The 22,626-nt window shown below is 38.6% G+C and overlaps 1 protein-coding gene and 1 long non-coding RNA gene across 3 annotated transcripts in view; one reads left to right on the top strand and one right to left on the bottom strand.

Annotated features, from left to right (window-relative positions):
• The window catches only part of SNX4 (sorting nexin 4), a 66,234-nt gene extending 54,295 nt beyond the window's left edge, over window positions 1-11,939 (bottom strand). Inside the window, exon 1 of one of the 2 annotated variants that reach the window (XM_079156239.1) lies at window positions 11,753-11,939. In XM_079156239.1, the coding sequence (XP_079012365.1) occupies window positions 11,753-11,893 (141 nt within the window). In that variant the 5' untranslated portion in view covers window positions 11,894-11,939. The remainder of the gene's footprint in view (window positions 1-11,752) is intronic. The other variant, XM_079156238.1, reaches the window with a different exon arrangement.
• A 122-nt stretch (window positions 11,940-12,061) lies between these two features.
• Window positions 12,062-22,626, top strand: part of LOC306671082 — a 74,569-nt gene continuing 64,004 nt past the window's right edge. Inside the window, exon 1 of the long non-coding RNA XR_013766578.1 lies at window positions 12,062-12,187. This is a non-coding gene — a long non-coding RNA (uncharacterized lncRNA). The remainder of the gene's footprint in view (window positions 12,188-22,626) is intronic.

The raw sequence follows: 22,626 nt of genomic DNA on the forward strand, positions 1-22,626 counted from the left end.
ACTGAATTGTAGACATGCACCACCTTTGCCACTTCTGTTCAATATGATATTAAAAGATCTAGGCAGAACAAATAGGCAAGAAAAAGAAGTAAAAGTCATCCAAATTAGAAAGGAAGAAATAAAATGATTTCACAGATGATATGTTGCATTCCACATAACAATGAACAATCTCCAAAGGAAACTAAAACAATTCCATTTACAATAGTATCAAAAAAGAAAAAAGTTAGGAATTAATTTAAGGTGGTGAAAGATTTGTATAATGAAAACTACAAAACATTGCTGAACAAAATTAAAGACATGAATAAATGAAAACACACCCTATATTCATGGGTGAGAAGCCTTAAAATTGTTAAGATATTAATACTACACAAAGCAATGTACAGATTCAATATGGTTCCTATCGAAATCTCTGATATTCTTTGCAGAAACTGAAAAACCTATCCTAAAAGTTACATGAATGCAAGGACCCCAAAGACCCGAAGCAATCTTAAAAAAGAAAAAAGCAAGAGGACTTCCACTTTATGACTCCAAAACTTATTACAAAACTACGTAATCAAAATAGTGTGGTACTGCCATAAAGACAGACATACAGATATATCAAAGGAATAAAATTCAGACCCCAGAAATAAGCCCTCACATGTAAGGTTGAATTTTTTTTTTTTTTTGGTTCCTAGGAATTGAACTTAGGGTCACTTTACCACTAAGCCACAACCCTGGCCCTTCTTTTTATTTTGAGATGGGGTCTCACTAAGTTGCTTAGAGACTCAATAAATTGCTGAGGCTGGCTTTGAACTTGTGATCATCCTGCCTCAGCCCCCCAAACCATTGGGATTACAGGTATGCAGAACCCTTCCTGGCTCAAGATTTTTTTGACAAGAAATGTAGATTCCTTTTTCTTTCCTACCACATTACTGTGTGGTACCAAAGGACCAAGAAAAACAATAAACACAACACTGCTGGTTCAAAAGCTGTTATTTGTGGGAAGAATATGCTTACAAAAAGTCTTAAAATTAATCCAAATTAGTCCAAAATTAATTCATGGTGAAATAAGGACAAGGAAGCGAGGCCTTGCAATAACTGCTATGATCGGCTTTTTTCTCCCTTGCTCACTATCAAAATTCAAAAATGTTTTAATTTAAAACACAATAAAATATATTACAATATTACAATATATATTGTGATATATATATATATATTATGTAATCCAGGGCAGTTTTTACTACAGCAAAACACATAGGAGGGGGCCAGGCCCAACAAGGTGGAGGAGGCTTCCGCAGCTGGATACCTTCCCAACATCCCCACGTCCCGCAGGGAAGTGAGACAGCATGAGAGAGGAAGGTGGAAACAAGAGGAAGACTGTGGCAGAGAAGTAATGTGTGCACAGAATTTTGATGTCATATGATTACCAATTTACAGAACAGCTTGCAAATTACGCTTTGTACAAAAACAATGCAACCTTCATCTGGTTGATATCTGGAACATGATTGAAACCTTTTGAGACAATGGCCTTAATACACTGGACCATAGCACTGAAATCAGTGTATCCCACCTCAAAACCATCATCTCATCCATCTACTATCAGTTGAATAAGTGCCTTCCTTCTACTCACCAAATCAGGGTGGCACAGTCCACCAGCCTCCTCCTCAACTTTATGATTACTGCTTATGACAGTGAGGGCTGAGGCTAGTTGACCCTGGTTTCAGTTAAAGCTATGTTAGCAACCATTATGTGGTAGGAAAATGTTGGACAAATAGATGTCAGATTCCAGTGACTTAATGAGATTTGGCAAGTTTGACCAGTTTCTGAAGGAAGTTCTGAAGCTCCCAATAGCTGTCTTTGAAGGGCAATCTTCTGGTTACACAGAACACTCAGTCCACTCCTGTTTTCCACAGTAGTGATTTTACAGGTGGAGAAACCTATCAGACATCACTTTAACCTAGTGAGCAGAATTCTTATCACTAGGGATGAGAGAAACTGGAATCTGGATCACTGCGAAGTTCATCTCAAAACAGAATCTAATCTCAAGGATACATCAGACCAACCCAAACAAGGGAATTTCTAAAACATAACTGATCAATATGCTTCAAAAATGTCAACATCATAAAAGACAAAAGAAGACTGAGGAAATGTTCTAGATTAAAGGAGTCAAAAGAAATGAACGCAGTTCATGATCTGGGTTTTCTTTTATTTATTGTAAAGGGCTCAACTAAGACAACTGGAGAAATCTGAACAAAGTTTATAGCTAGATAATAGTATTCTGACTTGATATTTGTATTTACTTATGTCAAAGAGTGCTTCGGTTTTTAAGAAATTCAACCTGAAGTACTCAAGGAACATCCTTCTCCTGCGTGAATATCAGAGGAATATGCATTACAGGACAATGTTATTTTGGGGGTGCTTATTTATGATCTTACTGTAAGTCTGAAATAATGTAAAAATAAAAATTAAGATATGTAAAGAAGAAGAAAAAAAAAAAAAAACACAGTTATACACCAAAAATTAAGCCTATGCACTATGAGTCCAGAAAGAACCATGTGACAGTACAAAAAATAGAAACAATTCCTTTTAGGAATATTCAAGATCTAAACTACAGCATCAGATAATAATAATAAAAGGAACATTAAGAAACTATTAACTGAGTAATATTTAGTATCTATAATGACAGTCATTAGGAATAGAAAGATAATGGAGATAATTTGACTGAGCTCAAGTAGTTCATGGTAATTCTCAACCCTGGCAGTGTACTACTGTCTATCTGTGGTGGTCTTTAAGATTAAAACCCAAAATGAAGACTGGTCTAGAGTCAGGTTGAGTATCCCTTATCTAAAATGCATGGAACCAAAAATGTTTTGTTTTTTTCACATTCTGAAATATTTGCATATACATGAGCTATTTCAGGGATGGGACCCAAGTCTGCACATGAAATTCACTTGTGATTGATATGCACTTTATAAACACAAACTAAACGTAGTTTTGAACAATATTTTTAGTGCACCTGAGTTTTAACTGTGATCAGTTACAGGAGATCAGGTGTGAAATTTCCCACTTGTGTAGTTATGTTGGCATTCAAAGGGTTTCAAATTTTGCAATATTTCAGATTTCTGGCTTTCAGACAGGGATACAAACCTATACATCAACTGTTAGGATTTTGGGTCTGGGATGTAGTGCAGAGGTAGAGTCCCCTGAGTTCAAGTCCCAGTTCTGCAAACAACAATAAAACTTTGGATTGTAGATGGACAGAATGTGTATTTATAATACTTAATTTATTTAATTAATCATATTTAAAACACTGAGGAAAACATTGATAAAATATCATTCACCATTATATTGAATATTAAAGAAAAAATATAAAAATAAAACAGGTTCCTAGACATACTGAGATGTATGGAAATAACTCAGGATAGAAAGAATGCAAAGAATTGAAAAATAAAGTAGCAAAACTACAAAAAAATTCTGGGCAGAAAAACTGATACTACAACAATTCAACTCAGTAGACCGGGCAGGGCACTATGGTGCATGCTTGTAATCCCAGCAACTTGGGAAGCTAAGCCAGGAGGATCACATTTGAGACCAGCCTCAACAACTTAGCAAGGCCCTCAGCAACTTAGGGAGACCCTGTTTCAAAACAAAAAAAATAAAGAGGGCTGGGCAGGTAAATCAATGGTAACGTGTCCCTGGGTTCCATTCCTAGTACAAAAAGAAAGAAAAGAAAAAAAGACAGTTGGGAAAATGAAACTGTCCTAAAATGCTAAGGCAAAAAAAGTGAAAATGATGGACAATAATTTAAAACAGGTAAACCTGACCAGGTCTGGTGGCACATGCCTATAATCCCAGCTACTGGGAAGACTAAGGTAGGAAGATCTAAAGTTTAAGGCCAGCCTGGGCTACTAAGTGAAACTCTACCATACCACAAAATAAAAACTAAAAAGGGTTGGGGATGTAGTTAGTGGCTAAGTGTTCCTGGCTTTGACCTCCAGTACAGCAAAAGAAATAGGAAAACCAACACCATTTAAGTAATGAAAGTTCCTGAAGAAGAAAGCATAAGACACAGAGCAGAAACAATCATCATCAGTAAAATTAAAAGGAAAACCAAAAGCAAGACACAGTATTGTACACCTGTAATCCTAGCAACTCCAGACACTAAGGCTAGAGGATCACAAATTCAAGGCCAGCCCAGGCAACTTAAAGAAACTGTCTGAAAATATAAAATATGAATCAATAAAAAATTGATACAAAAGATATATATGTAAAATAAAAAGGACAGGATGTGTAGTCCAGCGGTAGAGAGAGCACCCCTGGGTTCAATTCCCAGTAAACCTCCTCTAAGGCATCAAACTGAGAGGCATGTGGTCCACCCACGATGAATTAGGAAATTTAAACATTTTCAAAATAAGAAAAAATCTTAACAAGACTCAGGCAGAAAAGAAGAATAAAGACCAGATTTGCATTAGCTTTCACAGTAATAAATTCCAAATGACAAAGGAACATTATGCATAGGACATTATTGAAATATTATAAAACATACTAACATACTCATCCTTCTAAACTCCTTAATACTGGTAGAATACCTTATAGAAATTGATAAGCTATTCCTAAAATGTATATGGAAATACAAAGAACCTAGAATATTCAAAACAATTTTGAAAAAGAACAAGTTAGAAGACCTATTTTACCTTATTTGTAAAGTTATTAAAAAACTAAAGTAACCAAGACAGTGTGGTACTGGCATAAGGACAGACAGATATCAATAGAATAGAAGTAAGAATCTAGAAGTAAGTCTTTCCTTTTTTTGAGGGGGATGGGTAGTGTGGATTGAACCCAAGACTTACACTTAATTTAAGGTCAGTTGATATTTAACAAATGTACCAAGGAAGGTCAGAACAGAAAAAAATACCCAACTGCAAAAACAAAAAAAAAAAAAAAGAAAGAAATCAGACCCCTCCTTAAATCATACACAAAAAAAATAACTCAGATGGTTCAGACAGAGCTGAAACTGAAGTTTCAAGAAAATCATTGTGACCTTGGAATAGGCAGAGACATCTTAGATACAAAACCTAAAGCAGGGCTGGGACTGTGGCTCAGTGGTAGAGTGCTTGTTTCACATGTGTGAGGCACTGGGTTTGATTCCAGCAACCATATACAAATAAATGAATAAAATAAAAGGTCCACCAACAACTAAAAAAAATATTTAAAAAAAAGGAAATCTACAAAAGAGGGAAAAAGAAAAGAAAGAAAGAAACACTTCATCAAGTTAAAAACTTCTCTTCAAAAGACACTAGTAAGAAAAAGAGAAAATCTGTTAGGCCTGGGAAAAATAATAACTGAAAATCACATATCCTGTAAAATATTTCTATTCAAAATATAAAAACTTATGACTTAATAACAAGACAAACCAACCAATTAAAAACACTGAAAAAAGATTTGAATAGACACTCTACCAAAGAAGATATACAAAGAAAAGACCCTCCCCTCCAGGATTATTTATTACAAATGCACATTAAAACCACTTCACAAACAACAGGACAGCAACCATCACAAAACAGAAAACAAGAAGTGCTGATAAGAATGAAGAGAACTGGCAACTCATACAATTGCTAGTAAGAATGTTGTGTTTGTTTTTCTTTGGGTACTAGGGACTGAATGCAGGGGTACTATACCACTGACTGTGTGCCTAGCCCTTTTTATTATTTTATTTTATTTTTATTTTTTGGTCCTGGCGATTGAACTCAGGGGCACTTAACCACTGTGTGAATCTTAAATCCTTAAATTCTTTATGTTATTGATTTATCCTCTACCTATTGTAATACATACGTGAGACCTAAGCCAGCACAAACTACTCATAACTGGTTAACATGCAATGAGGGCATTTGATCTTAAGATAACATTTTTCTAGTTGTTTGTATATGCCGTTTCTTTGTTCTTTAGTCCTATATTTCCAGGGTGGCCGTTGATGTCCAAGCCTTTGAAGGAAGGACAAATATTGGACATTTGTCCATTTACCATTAATATTAAGTATTTGTTCACCATTTTCATTGTACACTTAATTCTGAGAATTAAGTAAAAAGTAGAGCCCCACTCTACAGAACCCTCATAAATGAAAAATCTAACTTCCCTTTCTGCTCAGCCCATGGTAACAAAGCTATCGCAATTATGCTCAACTATAGATGTACTGAATGGAACAGAGGCTCAAATAAGAGGAAAGAGTTTAGATAACCCTCAAAGGAAGGTTTCCAGTTTTTGGAGGGGAACTGAATAAATGTATGTTTAACCAGATAATGTGAAACTTCTGTCCAAATGTCTTGTGTGTGTGTGTGTTTTTTTCCCCCTCCTCCACTTCCGTACTAGGAATTGAACACAGGGGCACTCTCCACTGAGCTACATCCCCAGTCCTTTTTAATTTTTGAGACAGAATCTTGCTAAGTTGCCCCGGCTAGCCTCAAATTTGTGATCCTCCCCCGTCAGCCTCTGCAGTGGCTTAATGATATGCACCACTATGCTCATCTGGCTTGTCCTTCTTTATGAATCACTAAATTAAGGAGGTATTTTAAGAAGGCCCATAAGATGAACTCTTGTTACATATATTTTCAAACATTTTCCAAAAATGTCAGGAAATAATACATAAGTCCAACTTCTATTATAGAATAGCATTTCTGAGTTTTCAAGTATCTTAAACAAAATAAACAGGCTTTTTTAATTAATAAGAAATACTTTAAAGTTATTTACTTTTCAGTGTGTGAATTTTTAATTACACATAATATTTGTACATATTTATGAGGTACAATGCAGTGTTCTGATTCAGATATACATTGGGTTATATCACTTTGGTTTTTGGGGAGGTTTTTTGTTTTTGTTTTGTGTTATGCAGGACTGAACCCAAGGTTACTTTACCACTGAGCTAAATCCCCAGTCCTTTGTATTTTTTGAGACAGGGTCTCACTTAGTTACCCAGGCTGGTCCTAGATTTTCCCATCTCAGCTTCTCAAGTAGTTGGAATTTCAGGCTGTGTGCTAACACACCTGTTTTCTGTGTGTGTGTTGCTGTGGACTAAACCCAGGGCCTATGTGTGCAAAGCTCATTCTCTACCACTGAGCTACATCCCCAGCCCTATGATTGAGGATGGACAGAAGAAGTAAGAACAGGTAGAAAGAAAACTAACAGGGAAAGGAAAAGAAACTAACTTTAAATCTACAAAGTTCCATGGACATCCTCAACTTTCCTCCTAAGCCTGTTTTCCACCAGGCCTAAATTCTTAAAAAGCCCTTGAATTTTAGAGTTTTGTGAGTATACATGATTAATGCCTACATACATTGCTAGCTAACACAACATATTTTCTTTACACTAAATAAAGTCATGGAAAAATACTGTTAGAGACTTGTGATCTGAGTATTTCCAAACATTAATTAATAGTTGACTGGATGACAATAATCTGGAGATCCTGAAAGAACCAGACCAACATGGCCCACCTGTGCTCCATGATTAAGAGAACTGAGCTCAAAAGGATGATATGATGGGGTTGGGATTGCAGCTCAGTGATAGAGCACTGACCTAGCAAGCATGAGGCCCTGGGTTCGAACCTCAGCAGCACATAAAAATAAAAGACACTGTGTTCACCAACAACTAAAAAATATATATATATATTTAGGAAAAAAAAAAAAAAAAAAAGGAGGATGTGTCTCTCTCTCTCTCTCTCTCTCTCTCTCTCTCTCTCTCACACACACACACACACACACAGCCCCTTGCACCTCCCATGTTCACTATTTAGGGAGAGCCCAGGACTGCAAAGTGCATCTCACTCTATATTACCTGTACTCTTTCTCCCTTTGCTTGTTTTTCTGAGTAAATTTCTTTGCTTTCTTAAATAAACCTTTTTTTTTTTTCCTTAAAAAGTTTGGTCTTTTTTGACGCACCCTGAAAAAAAGGGCTGGGAACGTGGCTCAATAGTTAAGCGCCCCTGAGTTCAATCCCCAGTACAAAAACATCATCATCATCATCACCATCATCATCATCATCTGACAGCCCTGAGCTGGAGTTGCTTTCTCCCTTCTCGGGGACCTCCTTAGGCTCCTTTTCTGTTGACATAATCATTTATAAATTAACAGCCTTTATGTTCTATACTGTGATTTTATGCTAAATATCTAAATCTGATCACAAACAATTAACAAAAACTTATCACAATCAAAATTTAGGTCTGCATAATAAAGTAAGAGGTATAGGGGCTGCATGAGGAGGTTTGATCCCCAGAACCATTAAAAATACTGAGACAGAAAAAGAGAGAGAACCACAAGACTGAAAAATATTTTAAAATCTCAAAATATTAAGCATTGGTAAAGATACATATCAGGCACTGCTAATGGGAATATCAACTGTACAACCACATTGGAAAACAATCTGACACAAACTGCTAGGGTTGAACATCTTACCTTACAATCAATCGTGTAACTCCACTCCTAAATTTATGCTAGACTCTTGGACATTTTACAATAAAAGATATATAGGAGGAAGTTCATGGTAGTAGTAACTTTTTAAAATAGCAAAAATTTCATTAATCCAATGTCTACAAGAAAGGATAACCTATAAAATGGCAACTACAGAGCTATAAACATGAACTAAGCAAGCCACATTTTAGGGGAATCCTTAAAGAAAGGATGTCATTGAAAAAATATTCCATTTATATAAAATTTTAAATCTGGTAAAACCAAACAATGCATTGTTTAGAGATGCATATGGTAACATATAAGGAAAGCAAGAGAATTATTAATACAAAATTCAGAATACCGGTTACCTCTGTGGTAGAGTAAAGGCACAGTAATCCAGGAGAACATATGGGGGACTTCAAAAGAATTAATTATTTTGTGAAAGCCTGTTTGCATTACTGATATACTTCACAATAAAAATGATAACAAGAAATAGAAAAATTAAGTCACAGACAAGAACCTGCACAAAATCATTTAAGAGTCACATTTATGCATTACAGAATACACACACTTTTCTCATTTTTAAATGAGATCATGACTACTCCACAAATAATTCTAAAATTATTATTTTATATTAGGAGAAGATAAAAAGTAAACTTAAAACTCAACAATAAAAAGGGCTGGGGATATAGCTAAGTAGTACTGAGCCTGAGTAGCATGCTCAAGGCCCTGGGTTCAATCTCCAGTAACACATACAAAAACACTGAAAACCAAAACCAACAAAAAACAATTCAACCATAATAAAACAAACAACCCAGTTAAAAAGATGGACATGGTTCATTCTGGGTTTCAGCACCAAAAACTAAAAGGACAAACAACCTTAATAGACATCTCACCATATAAGTCACACAGATGGCAAATGAACATATGAAAAGATGCTACACATCATCTGGCATCAGAGAACTGCAAATTAAAACAAAAAGGTACCACTATATACATTAAAATGTTCTAAATCTAGAAACAGGCAATATCAAATGTTGACAAGGATGTGTACCGACAAGGATGTGTACCAACAAGAACTCTCATCAACTGCTGGTGGGAGAACAAAATGATAGCAACACTTTGGACGACAGTTTGTAATTTTCTTATAAAATAAAATTCTTTCCTTTTTTGGGGGGGTCGCTGTGCTGGGGATATATGTATAATTTTTTTTAAACTCGTTCATGGATCCTTATTTTATTTATTTATATGATGTGCTGAGAATGGAACCCAGTGTTTCACACATGCTAGGCAAATTCTCTCTACCACTGAATTACAATCCCAACCCTTATGTTTTATGTTGAGACAGGGTCTCACTAAGTTGCTGAGGCAGTCTCAAACTTAGGATCCTCCTGCCTCAGCCTCCCAAGTAGCTGGGATAATAGGCATGAGCACCAGGCTACATTCTTACCTTATGATCCAGCAATGGTACACCTAGGTATTTACCAAACAGAGTTGAAAACTCCACACTAAAACCTGCACATGCATGTATTTATAGTAGCTTTCTTCATAAATGCCCAAACTTGGAAGGTTCCGAGATGTCCTTCAATAAGCAGATGGATAAACTGTGGTATATCTGAACAACAATATTGTTCAGAGCTAAAAAGAAATGAACTATCAAACAATAAAAATACATGAAAGAACCTTAAAAGCATGCTACTATGTGAAAGAAGCCAGTCTCAAAAGACTACATACTGTATGATTTCAATGATATGACATTGAGAAAAGGCAAAATTATATAAACAGTAAAAATAAATAAATGGGGGGCTGGGGAGATAGCTCAGTCAGTAGAGTGCTTGCCTTGTAAGCACAAGGCCCTAGGTTCGATCCCCAGCACCCCCCCCAAAAAATAAAATAAAATAAATAAATAAATAAATGGTTGTCAGCAAACAGGAGTGAGCTGGAGAGGAAGGAAAGAACAGGCCGGACAGAAAAAATTTCCAGGACAGTGAAAAGAGTTTGTATGATACTATCATGGTGGATACATGTCATCACACCTTTTTCAAAACCCACAGAATGCTCAGCATGAAGTGAACCCTGTTGTAAACATGGGCTTTGGGTGATGATGATCAATGTTAACATGTACCCTCTGATGGAAGATGTTGACAATGGAGGAGGCTGTGTATGTGAGGACCAGGAGTACACAGGAAATCTCTGCATCTCCCCCTCAATTCTGTTGTGAACCTAAAACTGTTCTTTAAAAATTAATTTTTTAACTTAAAGGTACACTGAAAAAAGTCTTTATGCTACTATGTCTTGCTATTTTCTGAAGCAGGCAAAACCTTCAACTCCTGTATTTAAGTCCCTACTTAAATAATAAATAAATAAAACTGAACTCTAAACTTGAAGTTGAATCTTAAATTAAGCAAACAACTTTAACTTTTCTTTATCCACTAAAGAATAGGCAGTTTAATATTAGCACTAACACCTGCTTCATGGGGTGAAAGACACAAAATGACTGGATGAACCATGCATAATGAAGGAGACTGGCAGGGAGATCTAACATGAAGCACTATACTGAACTTCTGAAGTCCTTCCATTTAACGTGGTCTACAAATCTTGCATTAAGAATGAATATACTAAAAAAAAAAAAAAAAGAATGAATATACTTTGGAATTAAAGCACTTACAAATATAGAATAATACATCTTCCTTACACAAGTAAAATCACTGATTATGGAAAGGGACATAGTGGACACATGTAAGTCTCCAATAGGAAACAGAGCACCTACCCCAAATAAAGAAATTAGCAGTCGAACAAGTAGTAATAAATGTTTCATTTGTACCTTCTCTATAACCTTGTACTTTCTTCAATTTCCCGACAGGTGCACCGAGCCACCCCTCTTTATTGCCCCAGACTTGCTGCTCAACCCTAGTTTGGCATTCCCTTCCATCTCAAACGCCGCTGCTCACCCGTCACAGTGCCCCCATTAAATAGCCATCTTCCCAGCAAAATCCCTTGTCAGACTCCACGAAATATCAGCGTTGCACTTTCTGGACCAGACACCCTGGTGAAGCGACCGCTGAAAGCCGCCGCGCCTCCAGCCTCTCGGGTCGGACTGGTCCCCGCCCGCGCCTCCCATACCCGCCCCCCGGTTCCCCAGCGCTTGACGTTCGCTCCTCACCCACAACCCCTGCTTTCCACCGAGAGCCTCCCTCTCACACACCCGGTGCACCTGCGGCCTCTGCCTGCCCGGTCGCTCCCGGCGACCCACCCAGCCCGAGCCCACCCGCAGAGCCCAGCCTAGCCCACTAGGCCCGGACACAGGCCTCGAGGCCTCTGCCGCCCCTTCTTCTCACCGTGTCGGTTCCGGAGCCCTCTTCCCGGGACCCCTCGGCTTCCTCACCGACCCCAGCCTCCAGCCCAGCGTCGGAACGACCCAGAGGCTCCAAGGCCGCAGGTTTCAGCGGCCTTTCGGGGTCGGGAAGTGCCTGTTCCATAGCTGCTGCTCCGCGCGGCGAGCTCAGTGCGCCTGCGCCGCTGCCGCTGCCGCGCCCGCCGCCGCCCCGCCCCTCCCCTCCCCGCCGCTCGGCTTCTGCGGCGGAGACCGCGAAGACTGGGCGGGGCCGCGGCCGTGCTGTCGCTGTCGCCGTCGCTGCAGCTGGAATCCAGGCTGGGGCGTGGGGAAAGGCGGGCCTAGCGAGGAGCTGGTCAGCTACTAAGCCGGGTCCCGAAATCTGGGGAAACTGACCGAGTGAGAGGAGGGAAAGGCAAGGGAAAGGCGAGCACAAGAAGTATGGGAACCAGTTAGGTTGGTGAGCATCTGAAGACAGTGTGACACTCAGAAGAAACTGGAGGCCGTAGCCCGACCACGGCCTCTAAGGCCTCTGCTTTGCCTACTATTATTGGTTCCCTTTTCTCTCGCCAAGATCTGGGGGGCATAAATTATTAGCTCTCAGCAGGTTGAGTAATAGGTTCAGCCAAAGGCAACACTTGAAATGTTGTGAGGAAAGTGAGGCGTTGGGCTGAAGCGGGATTTCAGTTTCCTTGTGTTTACGCCTTAATCACATCAGTGTTGGAGACCTCTGATAATTTTCTACAAATGTCTCTTGTTTAATTCTCTGAACTTGCTTCCTGGACAAACATTATTACTCTGGTAATTTGTAGGAAATGCTCACTAGCTGTAGCGGACTGTGGTACTTTGAGGTGCTTTCTGTACAAAGTCTGGTCTCCATTTTTCAAGGACAGAAACTGATCTTTCTGCCTCAACTGTGAGTTCAAGAAGTGAGACGTAATATTTTTCTTCTGGAATGCTCCCTGTCTCTGTACTGGTGACAAATTTCTATTCATCCCTTAAAACCTCATCTCAGTTATCACCTCCAAGTGCTGATATCACTTTGTTCATAAACCTAAATCTTTCTCATGTTATTTTACATTTTTTTATTTATATGTCATTTTCCCCAACTAGACTTTGGACTCTTTTAAGGAAAGGACCCTCTCCTCTCTGTCTCTGTCTCTCTCCCAAAAGTAGGACATTTACTAAGATGGTTAAAGGAATTTTATCCACTTATTAGGCATTAGTCATGCCAGGTAAATGTTCAGAAAATTGTGTGTGTTTGTGTGTGTGTGTGTGTGTGTGTGTGTGTGTGTGTGTTACTGGGGATTAAACCCCAGTGGTGCTCTACTACCCAACTACATCCCCAGCCCTTTTTATTTTTCATTTTGAGTCAGGGTCTTCCTAAGTGCCTCTAACTCGTGATCCTCCTGCCTCATCCTCCCAAATTGCTGGCCTGTGCCACCACACCTGGCCAAGAAAACATTTTTAAATCAGAAGACTATTATATTAGTTTGTCACAGAATGATATCTTTCCGGTGACATATTTGTATTCATTATGCTGTGCCCTTTGCTCAATTTTGAGATAACCAGGAAACTATCCTAAAGCCATCAGGATAATTTCTGTGAACTGGTGACTTAGGTATCTAACTCTTCAGTGGCAGAGAAAAAAGGAAGGGGCTCCAAGCTTTGCAAAGAAGTCACTGAGGGTAGACAACAGTATTACCTGCTTTTTTTTTTTTTTTTTTAACAAGTTTATATAAACAATAAGATGCTTGATTTGAAGGGAAAACTATCAGGAATCTTTTGTTTTTAAGAGTAATTTAGCCCTACTTAAAGACAGATTGTACATGTAACACCTATGTACAAAAAAGTTATAAAATTGTCCTTGGTTTTACAATGATAAATGAAAATCATAAAATTCTCCAATTGAACAAGGTATGCAAGGATTTTTATGTTGTTCAGGTTTTTTGTTGATTTTTTTTTTTTTTTGGTTGGTTTTTGTTAAAACAGTGAGAGCAAAATAACTTACTGGAATATAAAGATAAGAGCTGAATGAGCATGCCACTAATGGAGAAAGGGGATAATTTCACAGAACCAGTATTTTTCCCCATCCAATCTCCATTTGATGTCAATCAAAACATATCATTGGCCATTTAGTTTTTAAAAAATGCAATATGCTTGTGCACATACACCAGTTACTTTATGTACAATAAAAGAATGGGGAAGGGGAAAATGAAAGAATAGAGAAAACTATACTGTAGTAGTCAGGATATAGTGGAACCAAATTGCAGTTTTCTAATTAAGAATGTATTCTTGGTCTGTAGGAACAGAGTTCTGAAGTAAAGTAGCAGGATCCCTTTTTAGTGGACACTTTCTATCTGCTGCTGGAACACATCAATTGTATCTTCATCCTCCATTTCCAACTGTACATGTGTCTGTTTCATTAATTGGCTGCCCATCAAATCGGACCACGGTATTACCTGCTCTAAAAAAAAAAAAAAAGAAAGAAAGAAAAGAAAAAACTAAAACCAATCAGGTACATTGTTTTCTCTTTCATTCTTCCCTTTTTTGGTATGTGTATGAAAAAAATTTTCAAGACTGCCTTTGATATATATTCTAAATTGTTTTGCTGGACTTCTTAAGAGATATCCTTGAAAAAAAATTTTTTGAAAAATCAAGTGTCAGACAATCATGGCAGTGCATATCTCTATCCTCCCTACTACTCAAGAGACTGAGGTAGGAAGATAGCAAATTTGATGCCAACTTGGGCAACTTAGGGAGACCCTATCTAAAAAAGGAGGAGTGGCCTGGGAATGTAGCTCAGTGGTAGAGCACTGCCTAATATGTAAAATCCCCTGTTTCAGTCCCCTGTACCAAAAAATGGGGACCCTTGAAGAGCCTACTGCTGAGGCAAAAAGGATCCAATGATTATTTCCCCCCACTTTATATACATACAATACATGTTCATTATGGGAAAATTAGAAAATAAAATTATGCATTAAGAAAAAATAAGAGCTAGATATTCTCCTACAACTCAAAAATAAGCACTGATAATATTTATTATATATTCTCCTTAAGTATCATACATATAGGGACTGTGGTTGTAGCTCAGTGGTAGAGCACGTGCCTGGCTTATGTAAGACATTGGGTTTGATCCTCAGCACCACATAAAAAATAAATAAATGTGTACATCTTCAACTAAAAAAATTTTTTACAGATTAAATTACATTAAAAAAATCATATAAACAATAAAAATGGGATCACAGCTGGGCATGGTAATGTGAGTCTGCAATCCCAGCAACTCAGGAGGCTGAGGCAGGAGGATCCCAAGTTCCAGGCCAGGTTCAGGAACTTACTGAGACCTTGTCTCCAAATAAAAAGTGTTGGGGATGTAGCTCAATGATAGAGCACTCCTGGTTTCAACCCCCAGTACTGCAAGGAAAAATAATTACATATAATGCTATTTTATTATTTACTTATATAGAACACCTTTCTATATAACTAAATATAAATATATATATATATGTATATGTGTATATATGGCTTTTTGCAGTGCTAGAGATCAAAACCAGGGCCTTGCACATGCTAGGTAAACACTCTACTCCTGAGCTATATCCCCAGCCTTTGTATGTATGGGTATGTGGTACTGGGAACCTCATGTATCCTAGGCAAGAGACACATCACTGAGCTACATTCTAGACTCTTTTTTATTTTATTTTATTTTTTATTAAGACAGGGTCTGGCTAAGTTGCTGAGGCTGACCTTCAACTTGTGGTCCTCCTATCTCAGCCTCCTGAGTAGTTGGGATTACAGGCATGCACCACTGCACCTGGCTAAGAACTTTTTAAAATAAAATCAATTCTACAGCATTTATTGTCTTCTGATAATAACAAAAGGTAATCAAAACAATATGAAAAAATGTTTCCCACAAACTATATTGTCATCTCAACAATATATCACTTCATTTATCATTTCTAGTTGGAGATACTTTGTGACAGAGTAATATCATCTTCTTTTAGCACGATCCAGTTGTTTTCTTGACTGTTTTAAAATAAATCTCTTCTGCATCATCCAATACAAAGCTCATGTATTCATCAAAACCAATGAGTCAGCCCTTATCAGTATATTCAGTTTCTCATAGAGCCACCCCTAAATTTGGCATCTATTTTGCAAACATCCGAAAAAGAAGTTGATGGACTGCACCATTGTCTTCTGTGCTTCTGGCCCTGACCAAACCCATGACGGAATCTCTGACAGACCACACTGATACATGTTACCTCAGAAAGCCACTTGCGAATAAACATATTTCTACAGGATCTCATAATGGCTACATAAAAATCCGTAACAAAAGTTATGATAATTTACTTAATCCTATAATTCTCTGTAATGATTTCAAGCTTTATACTTTACTTTTACACTGTAGTGACCTTCCTTCTACCTAACAAACATCTTTGTGTACCCAATCACTTGTTTCTTTAAAGCTGACTAGAATTTGGAAGATCCCCATGCTGCTGATCAAACCCAGAGCCTCACACAAACTATGCAATAACTCTACCATTGAATGACACCCCTGGCCCAGAATGGGAAGGTTTTAAAGGGAAAATTTATTTAAGCTCTGATAGCATCTAGTGAAATTTTGCTATATGACAAAATAATGGATTTCTTAAAAATGATTATTTGTATCCACCAACTGCACTTATGATGCCAGGCATCAGATATAGTAACAGACTTACTCGTGGGACTGTTGATAAGCTAATACATTTCTTTTTTTTTTTAACCAAGTAAAAATTGGAATTTATTTATTTTTATTGGTATATTATAATTATATATAATAGTGGGATTCATTATACCATATTTGTGCATGCACATAATTTGATCAGTCTCATTCCCCAAGTTTTCTTCCCTTTTTGGTACTGGGTATTGAACCCAGGGGCACAGAACTACTTAACCACATCACCATCCTATTTTTGTATTTTATTTAGAGATAGGTTCTCACTGAGTTGCTTAGGACCTCACTAAGTTGCTGAGGCTGGCTTTGAACTTTCAATTCTCTTGCCTCAGCCTCCCAAGTCACTGGGATTACAGGCATGCACCACTGTACCCGGCTAACATATTCTTTCTGAAGAAGAGTGCTTATGTAAAAGCCTGGTGTGAGGGAAGGTGGTATCTTAATTTTTTTTCTTCCAGTACTGGGATTTGAACCCAGGGCTTCATGCAAGCCAGTGCTTTATTACTGAGCTACAGCCACAGCCCTCGAGTATTATTTTTAATGTGTCTATCTTTTGGACACTATCTGATGGCTGGTATCATGAGAACTACAGTTTTTATGTGTCTAGAACTTTGCGTATATTTTCACCCAAAATTCCTATAGAACAGGTGTTATTTCCCCATTTCCCAAATGAACTGTTAACTGGCTCTGGTAATATTCAACAAGGTGAGACAACCAGCAAATCTGGGAAAGACCTGAGATTGAAATCAGATTTATAGGACACCCAGATCCAAGTTCTCAGTCATGTGGCTTCTCTGCATGAGAAAGAAGAAAGATTCTTATAGGAAAAGAGAAATAATTTCCAGGAAATAAGGGCTGATTCTTTTTTCAAAATTTGTCCTAATTTGCTATACATGACAGTAGAATGCATTTTGACACATCATAAATGAATGGAGTGTAACTTCTTACTTGTCTGGTTAAGGGTTGATTCTTTATCTGAAAACCCAGAAAGGGAAGCATGTCTCCTAGGAGCATAAAAGCAAAGTCACTCAGATATAGCTAAAGTTTGGGAAAGCCCAAGGCCTACTCAAATGGAGACCCCATGCTTCTGACACAGGAAGGCAAAGGATCACCCAGCACAGCCAGCTGAGTGCCTGGGCTTACCCACTTGAGGGGAAGTCTCAACTGGCTCTAAGGATGAGTCACTGTAGGGACACATTCCCCAATGAACCAACAGAAGGAGCCTCTGTCCCTTGTATCTAAATAGCATGTTTTATGTTCCCATTTTGTTGTTAATGTAATGAACAAATACTTGTCCAGCTCCTATGTTGGCCTGGGAACACCATGAAATACCTATTCTCTACTCCTCATTGTCTAGGTTCTTCTTATAGCTGTCTGGCCAGCTACACAGGGACTGTGATGGTCACCTTCTCCTTCCTTTGGAACTATACCCTTCTCTTTCTTCCTTTACATAATCGCCCCCACCCTGATCCATCTTTCTTTTAGTATCAGTGTGAATGACATTTGTCCTTCTTCACAGTGCAAGATCTAATTCCCCCCTTCTGTTACCAACATATGCTTTTTGGAAATTTTTCTTATTATGTGAAGGCTTGATTGGAACAATTCTTAGTATGTGTCTTCTATTGTAGCTTCCCATCATAGGAGTTGAAACCCTTTTACCTCCTTGGGGCAAATTATTTCAACCAGGTAATTTAGACCATTAAACTCCCAGAAATTTGAATCTTGGATCAGAAGAGCTGCTGGAGGTTGGACCAATGGCAGTTCCAGGGCCAGATTGTTCCTGAGCTTGTGGGTTTGTGCCAGCTCTCTGGAATTACCTTGATTCTGCAATTTACCACACCCAGATCACTGCCTTAATTCTATGAACGCCTCATGTCCTTCTAGGAATTTCTTTATTTGCTTTGTATAACTAGGGTTGGTCCCAGTTCTGTGCAAATCAAAGCTGTAACTAATGAGTAAAGCTTCTATTCATTCAACTGAATATGCAATATATATTTATTGAACACCTATCCTGCCCCAGGTACACTCAGTGCCTGCCAAAGTGATTATCCAGACTGATTTGTGGCTGTATGTTCATGGAAAAGCCTGAAATATACACTCAGTTTGTTGGTCAGCCTTTTATCACTGTGACAAAATATCTGAGATAAACAACTTAAGAGGAGAAAAGATTTATGTTTGGCTCACAATTTCAGAGGTTTCATTCCATAGTTAGCTGACTCTGTTGGTTTTAGACATGTAGTGAGGTGGAACATCATGGCGGGAGCATGTGGTAGAGCAAAGCTGTGACCTCACGGTACCCAGGAAGCAAAGAGAGGTCTTGCTTTCATAACAAAGCCTGTCACTCAAAACCCAGTAAGCTCTGAATCATCAATGGAGGAATCCATTGATAGGGTCAGAGCACTCGTGATTTAATCAGTTCTCAAAGGCCCCGTCTCTGAACACTGCTGCACTGAGGACAAAGTCTTCAATACATGAGCTTTGGGGGTCACCTAAGTTCCAAACTGTAACACCCAGAATCAGCAGAGTTACACCCTAAACTGCTATTTCTTGAGAAATATTCCCAAAGTCCTATATCAAGCCAGTTACTAGAATCATCAGCAGTTGAAAATCATCAAAGGGAGACATTTCACTCCTGCCAGAACCTTAAAATACACTCTGATAGAGACTACAACTAGGCAATTTATACCAGATAGGTTTGGAGGAAACCCAGGTCATTGACCAAGGTATTTCAGGTCAAGTAAGTCTTATGGCATCTCTCAACCAGCATCATACATGAGTAATGACAGATTTCATGTAAGGGTACTTCAGAAACTCAGAGGAGCCTGTCAATTGACATTCTAGAAATGGGGAGTTTTCTTTGGTATTCAGAAGTTGTCAGATGACCTGATTTTTGTTTGAAACATACTATGGATTCATTAAATTTGACAGTATTCCTAATTCCTCAAACTTCCCCAGCAACCACCTCCAAATCCCACCGAGTTTCTTAAAAATTCCTGCCATGGTCTGAATATTTGTGTTCCCACCCCCAGCCCCAAAATTCATGTTGAATTTCTAAACCTCCAAGATGATGGCATTAGGAAGTGGGACCTTTGGGAGATAATAAAATCATGAGACAGAGCCCCAGGCACCTGTATATAGTACATATACATATTGCCAGAGATTACTATAATGGGATAGTGCTCTTCTAAATTAGCCCAAGGGGGCTTATCTGCCACTTTCAGCAAGTGAGGACAGAGCAGGAAGCTGCCATTTATAAATCAGGAAAGTTGGCACCCTGATCTTGGACGTTCTAGTTCCCAGAACTGTGAGGAATAAATTTGTTTATAATCTACCCAGTTTATGTTACTTTTTTTTAGCAGCCCAGGCATACTAAGATAGTTCATAAACAAATAAATAGACTCTGCTCCGAGAAGGATAAAACAGAACTCTTGTGGGGTATATAGCATATAGTCTTGCTGGGGGAACGAAATCTCATCTAGTTGTGTTTGTTTATACTAAACAAAATAGTAGGGGAGATGTAGGTACATTCACTGTTTTAAGGGTAAGCAGGTTTGTTTGTTTGTTTGTTTGTTTTTTGGGTAGCAGTGATTGAACCCAGGGTACTTAACCATTGAACCACATCCCCAGCCCCTTTTAATTTTTTTTTTTTAATTTTTTTATTTTGAGACTGGGTCTTGCTAAATGCTGAGGTAGCTTTGAACTTGTGATCTTCCTGCCTCAGCCTGCTGAGCTACTGGGATTACTAGCATGCACCATCACACCCAGCCCCAGGATTTGTTTGAAACAAGTGTGTTAAGTCACATACACAAAGAAAGCACTAACCTAAAGGAAGAAGTGACTTATACTCACTGATCCCTACAAACAGCAGGCACTGCAGGCTGTGAATAGGGAGCACACAGGGAAATACCAGATTAGTCAGAAACACAGAGCCTTTATTGTTCCCTTGGGAAGGAATGGGTGAGGCAGAGTAAATTTTGAATTGGCTTGTTTGGCTAATGCCAACAGCCTCTGTGGTATGGGGACTGTCCCTTGCAATCTGGTACCTGGCCCTGGGGAGATTAGGTAAGGGGAACAGGGGCAGACTCTTAAGAACCTGATAAAGGAGATAGTTGGGAGTGTAGGCCCTGGAATGGTTGATTTGCATATGAAAAGTGTGCCTTAGGCAGTCTTTTACTCTCTTTACTAATTGGCTAGTCCTGAAAGAAGCAGTCCCTCATTTAAAGACTATAATAACAACAACAACAAAAACCAGAATAAATAGGTATAATTAATTCATTCACAGGTAGATAGTCCTGCTTTGTTCACTTTCTAGTCCAGTGAACATAAGCACAGGGTCATATTTTATTCTTGTCCCTGGTAGGTGTTCAGCGCATGCCTACTAAGTTAATGAAGCAGTGTATGTGTTTGGGGAATGTTGGGGGTTAGGTACAAACAAAAGAAAAAAAGCAATCAAATAATAACAAATCTCTGTTTTATTTATTAAAGACAGCTAGGCAAGAGAGTCAACTTTCTGGCCTGCTGCCCACTTAGCTCTTCAGGTACCACTGGGCCAAAAGGAAGCTTTTCCCCTCCCTCCTTTTGCAGCCTTGTCCCCGTACCTGGAGTTTCTCCAAAATTACAAGAAAGGAAGTAGCTAGAAATGAATAGGGAGATAGGCAGAGCTATTATAATATAATATAAAGCTGCTCCCCAACCCTTTACTCTGCAGTCATTTCCCCGCCTCCCAACTTACAAACTACCTTGTCAGTCTGTGAACATCCTAGCTAGCTATTGGTTCATCAGTCAGCTTGCAAGTATCCTTCTCTGTTATTGGTCCTTTTAGCCTGCGGAATTCCACTGCTCAAGAATGACTCCCCCACCATTTTCACTCTCTGTTTCTCACTTTCATGCTGTCTCCTCCATTTCACTCTCTTGCTTGCACGCTCTCTCTTTTTCCTCTCCTGTTCTCTCTTACCCTGCAGGGAGGCGCTCTGCCTATTTGCTTAATAAACTCTTTTGCGTGAGTTCCCACGCCCAGAGTGGTTTCAGGGTTCTTACAGCTATCTCCTCAGCATTCCCTCCCCAACCCCCAAACCTGCCCTCCTTTCTCAGCCCTTTCCCCATGGACTTGGTCCTATGAGGATTTCAGCTTGGTCTCTGTGCATTTTCTTTAAGCAAAAGAGACAGGCAAGCAGTGGGAGATACTGTGTTATAAATCTTGAGTGACAGGCTCTTGGTCCTTACTACATGTTAGAATGACCCCCAAATAGGCCAGACTTCAGGTCATTTAAAATTGTGTTCAAAAGATTTATTTTTATTGTAAAGATTATATCTAAACAAGGAATATAATGTATAACTTAGCCAAGGTTCAAGATTATATACAAACCAAATATGTTTTTATTTCTGTTAATTTCATTTTTTCATTTTCCCTGTAAACTATATAATTGTTGCCTGTTAATGTTTTGTAGAGGTACTACTTCTAAAAACAAACAAGCTGGGTTAATTTGAGATAATAAGCCATCACCTATAGGACAGATAGGATATAATGCTAACCTCCAGTATTAATATAGACCACAATTAAATAAAAGGGGTAAAATGACTGTAAGGTTACAAACATTAAAGTTAAAACCCCTTTAATACTGGATGTTTAAGACCAAAGCTTAATGATTAAGGCAAAGAATAAAAGGGTCAAGAAAAACAGTGTTTGGCTCTTGGCCTCTGAATCAGCTTGAAGTCAGGGAACACAGGAACTTCTCTAAGGGCTTTGCAACTCTGGGCCACGTGAGCTACCAATCAGGGAGATTAATAAGACTACTGGAGAATGGAAGCCAATTAGTGCACACACGCTGCAAAGAGGAGGGTCATTGGAGGAGGGAGACATCCCTGATGCTTCCAAGGGAAGCCACATGGTCAGTGAGATATTGACCTATCCTGGCAAATGACACTAACAGAGCTAAGAGGTTGCTCTCAAGTATCCCAAGAGTGCTACCCCTGTGGGAACTCAACTGACTCTTAACAATAGATAGGAACGAGGTCAATCTGAACAGTTTGATCTTAAACATCTAGCAAAAACAGTTATAACTAAAACACAGCCATTCCTGGGCATTCAAAATAAAAACAATAGTTCTTCTAATAGAACTTAAGATGTACACTTATGTCAGTCTCACAGCCCTGATACCCCCCCCTCC

This window comes from Sciurus vulgaris, assembly GCF_902686455.1.
Source record: "Sciurus vulgaris genome assembly, chromosome: 10".
NCBI classification, from domain to species: Eukaryota; Metazoa; Chordata; class Mammalia; order Rodentia; family Sciuridae; genus Sciurus; species Sciurus vulgaris.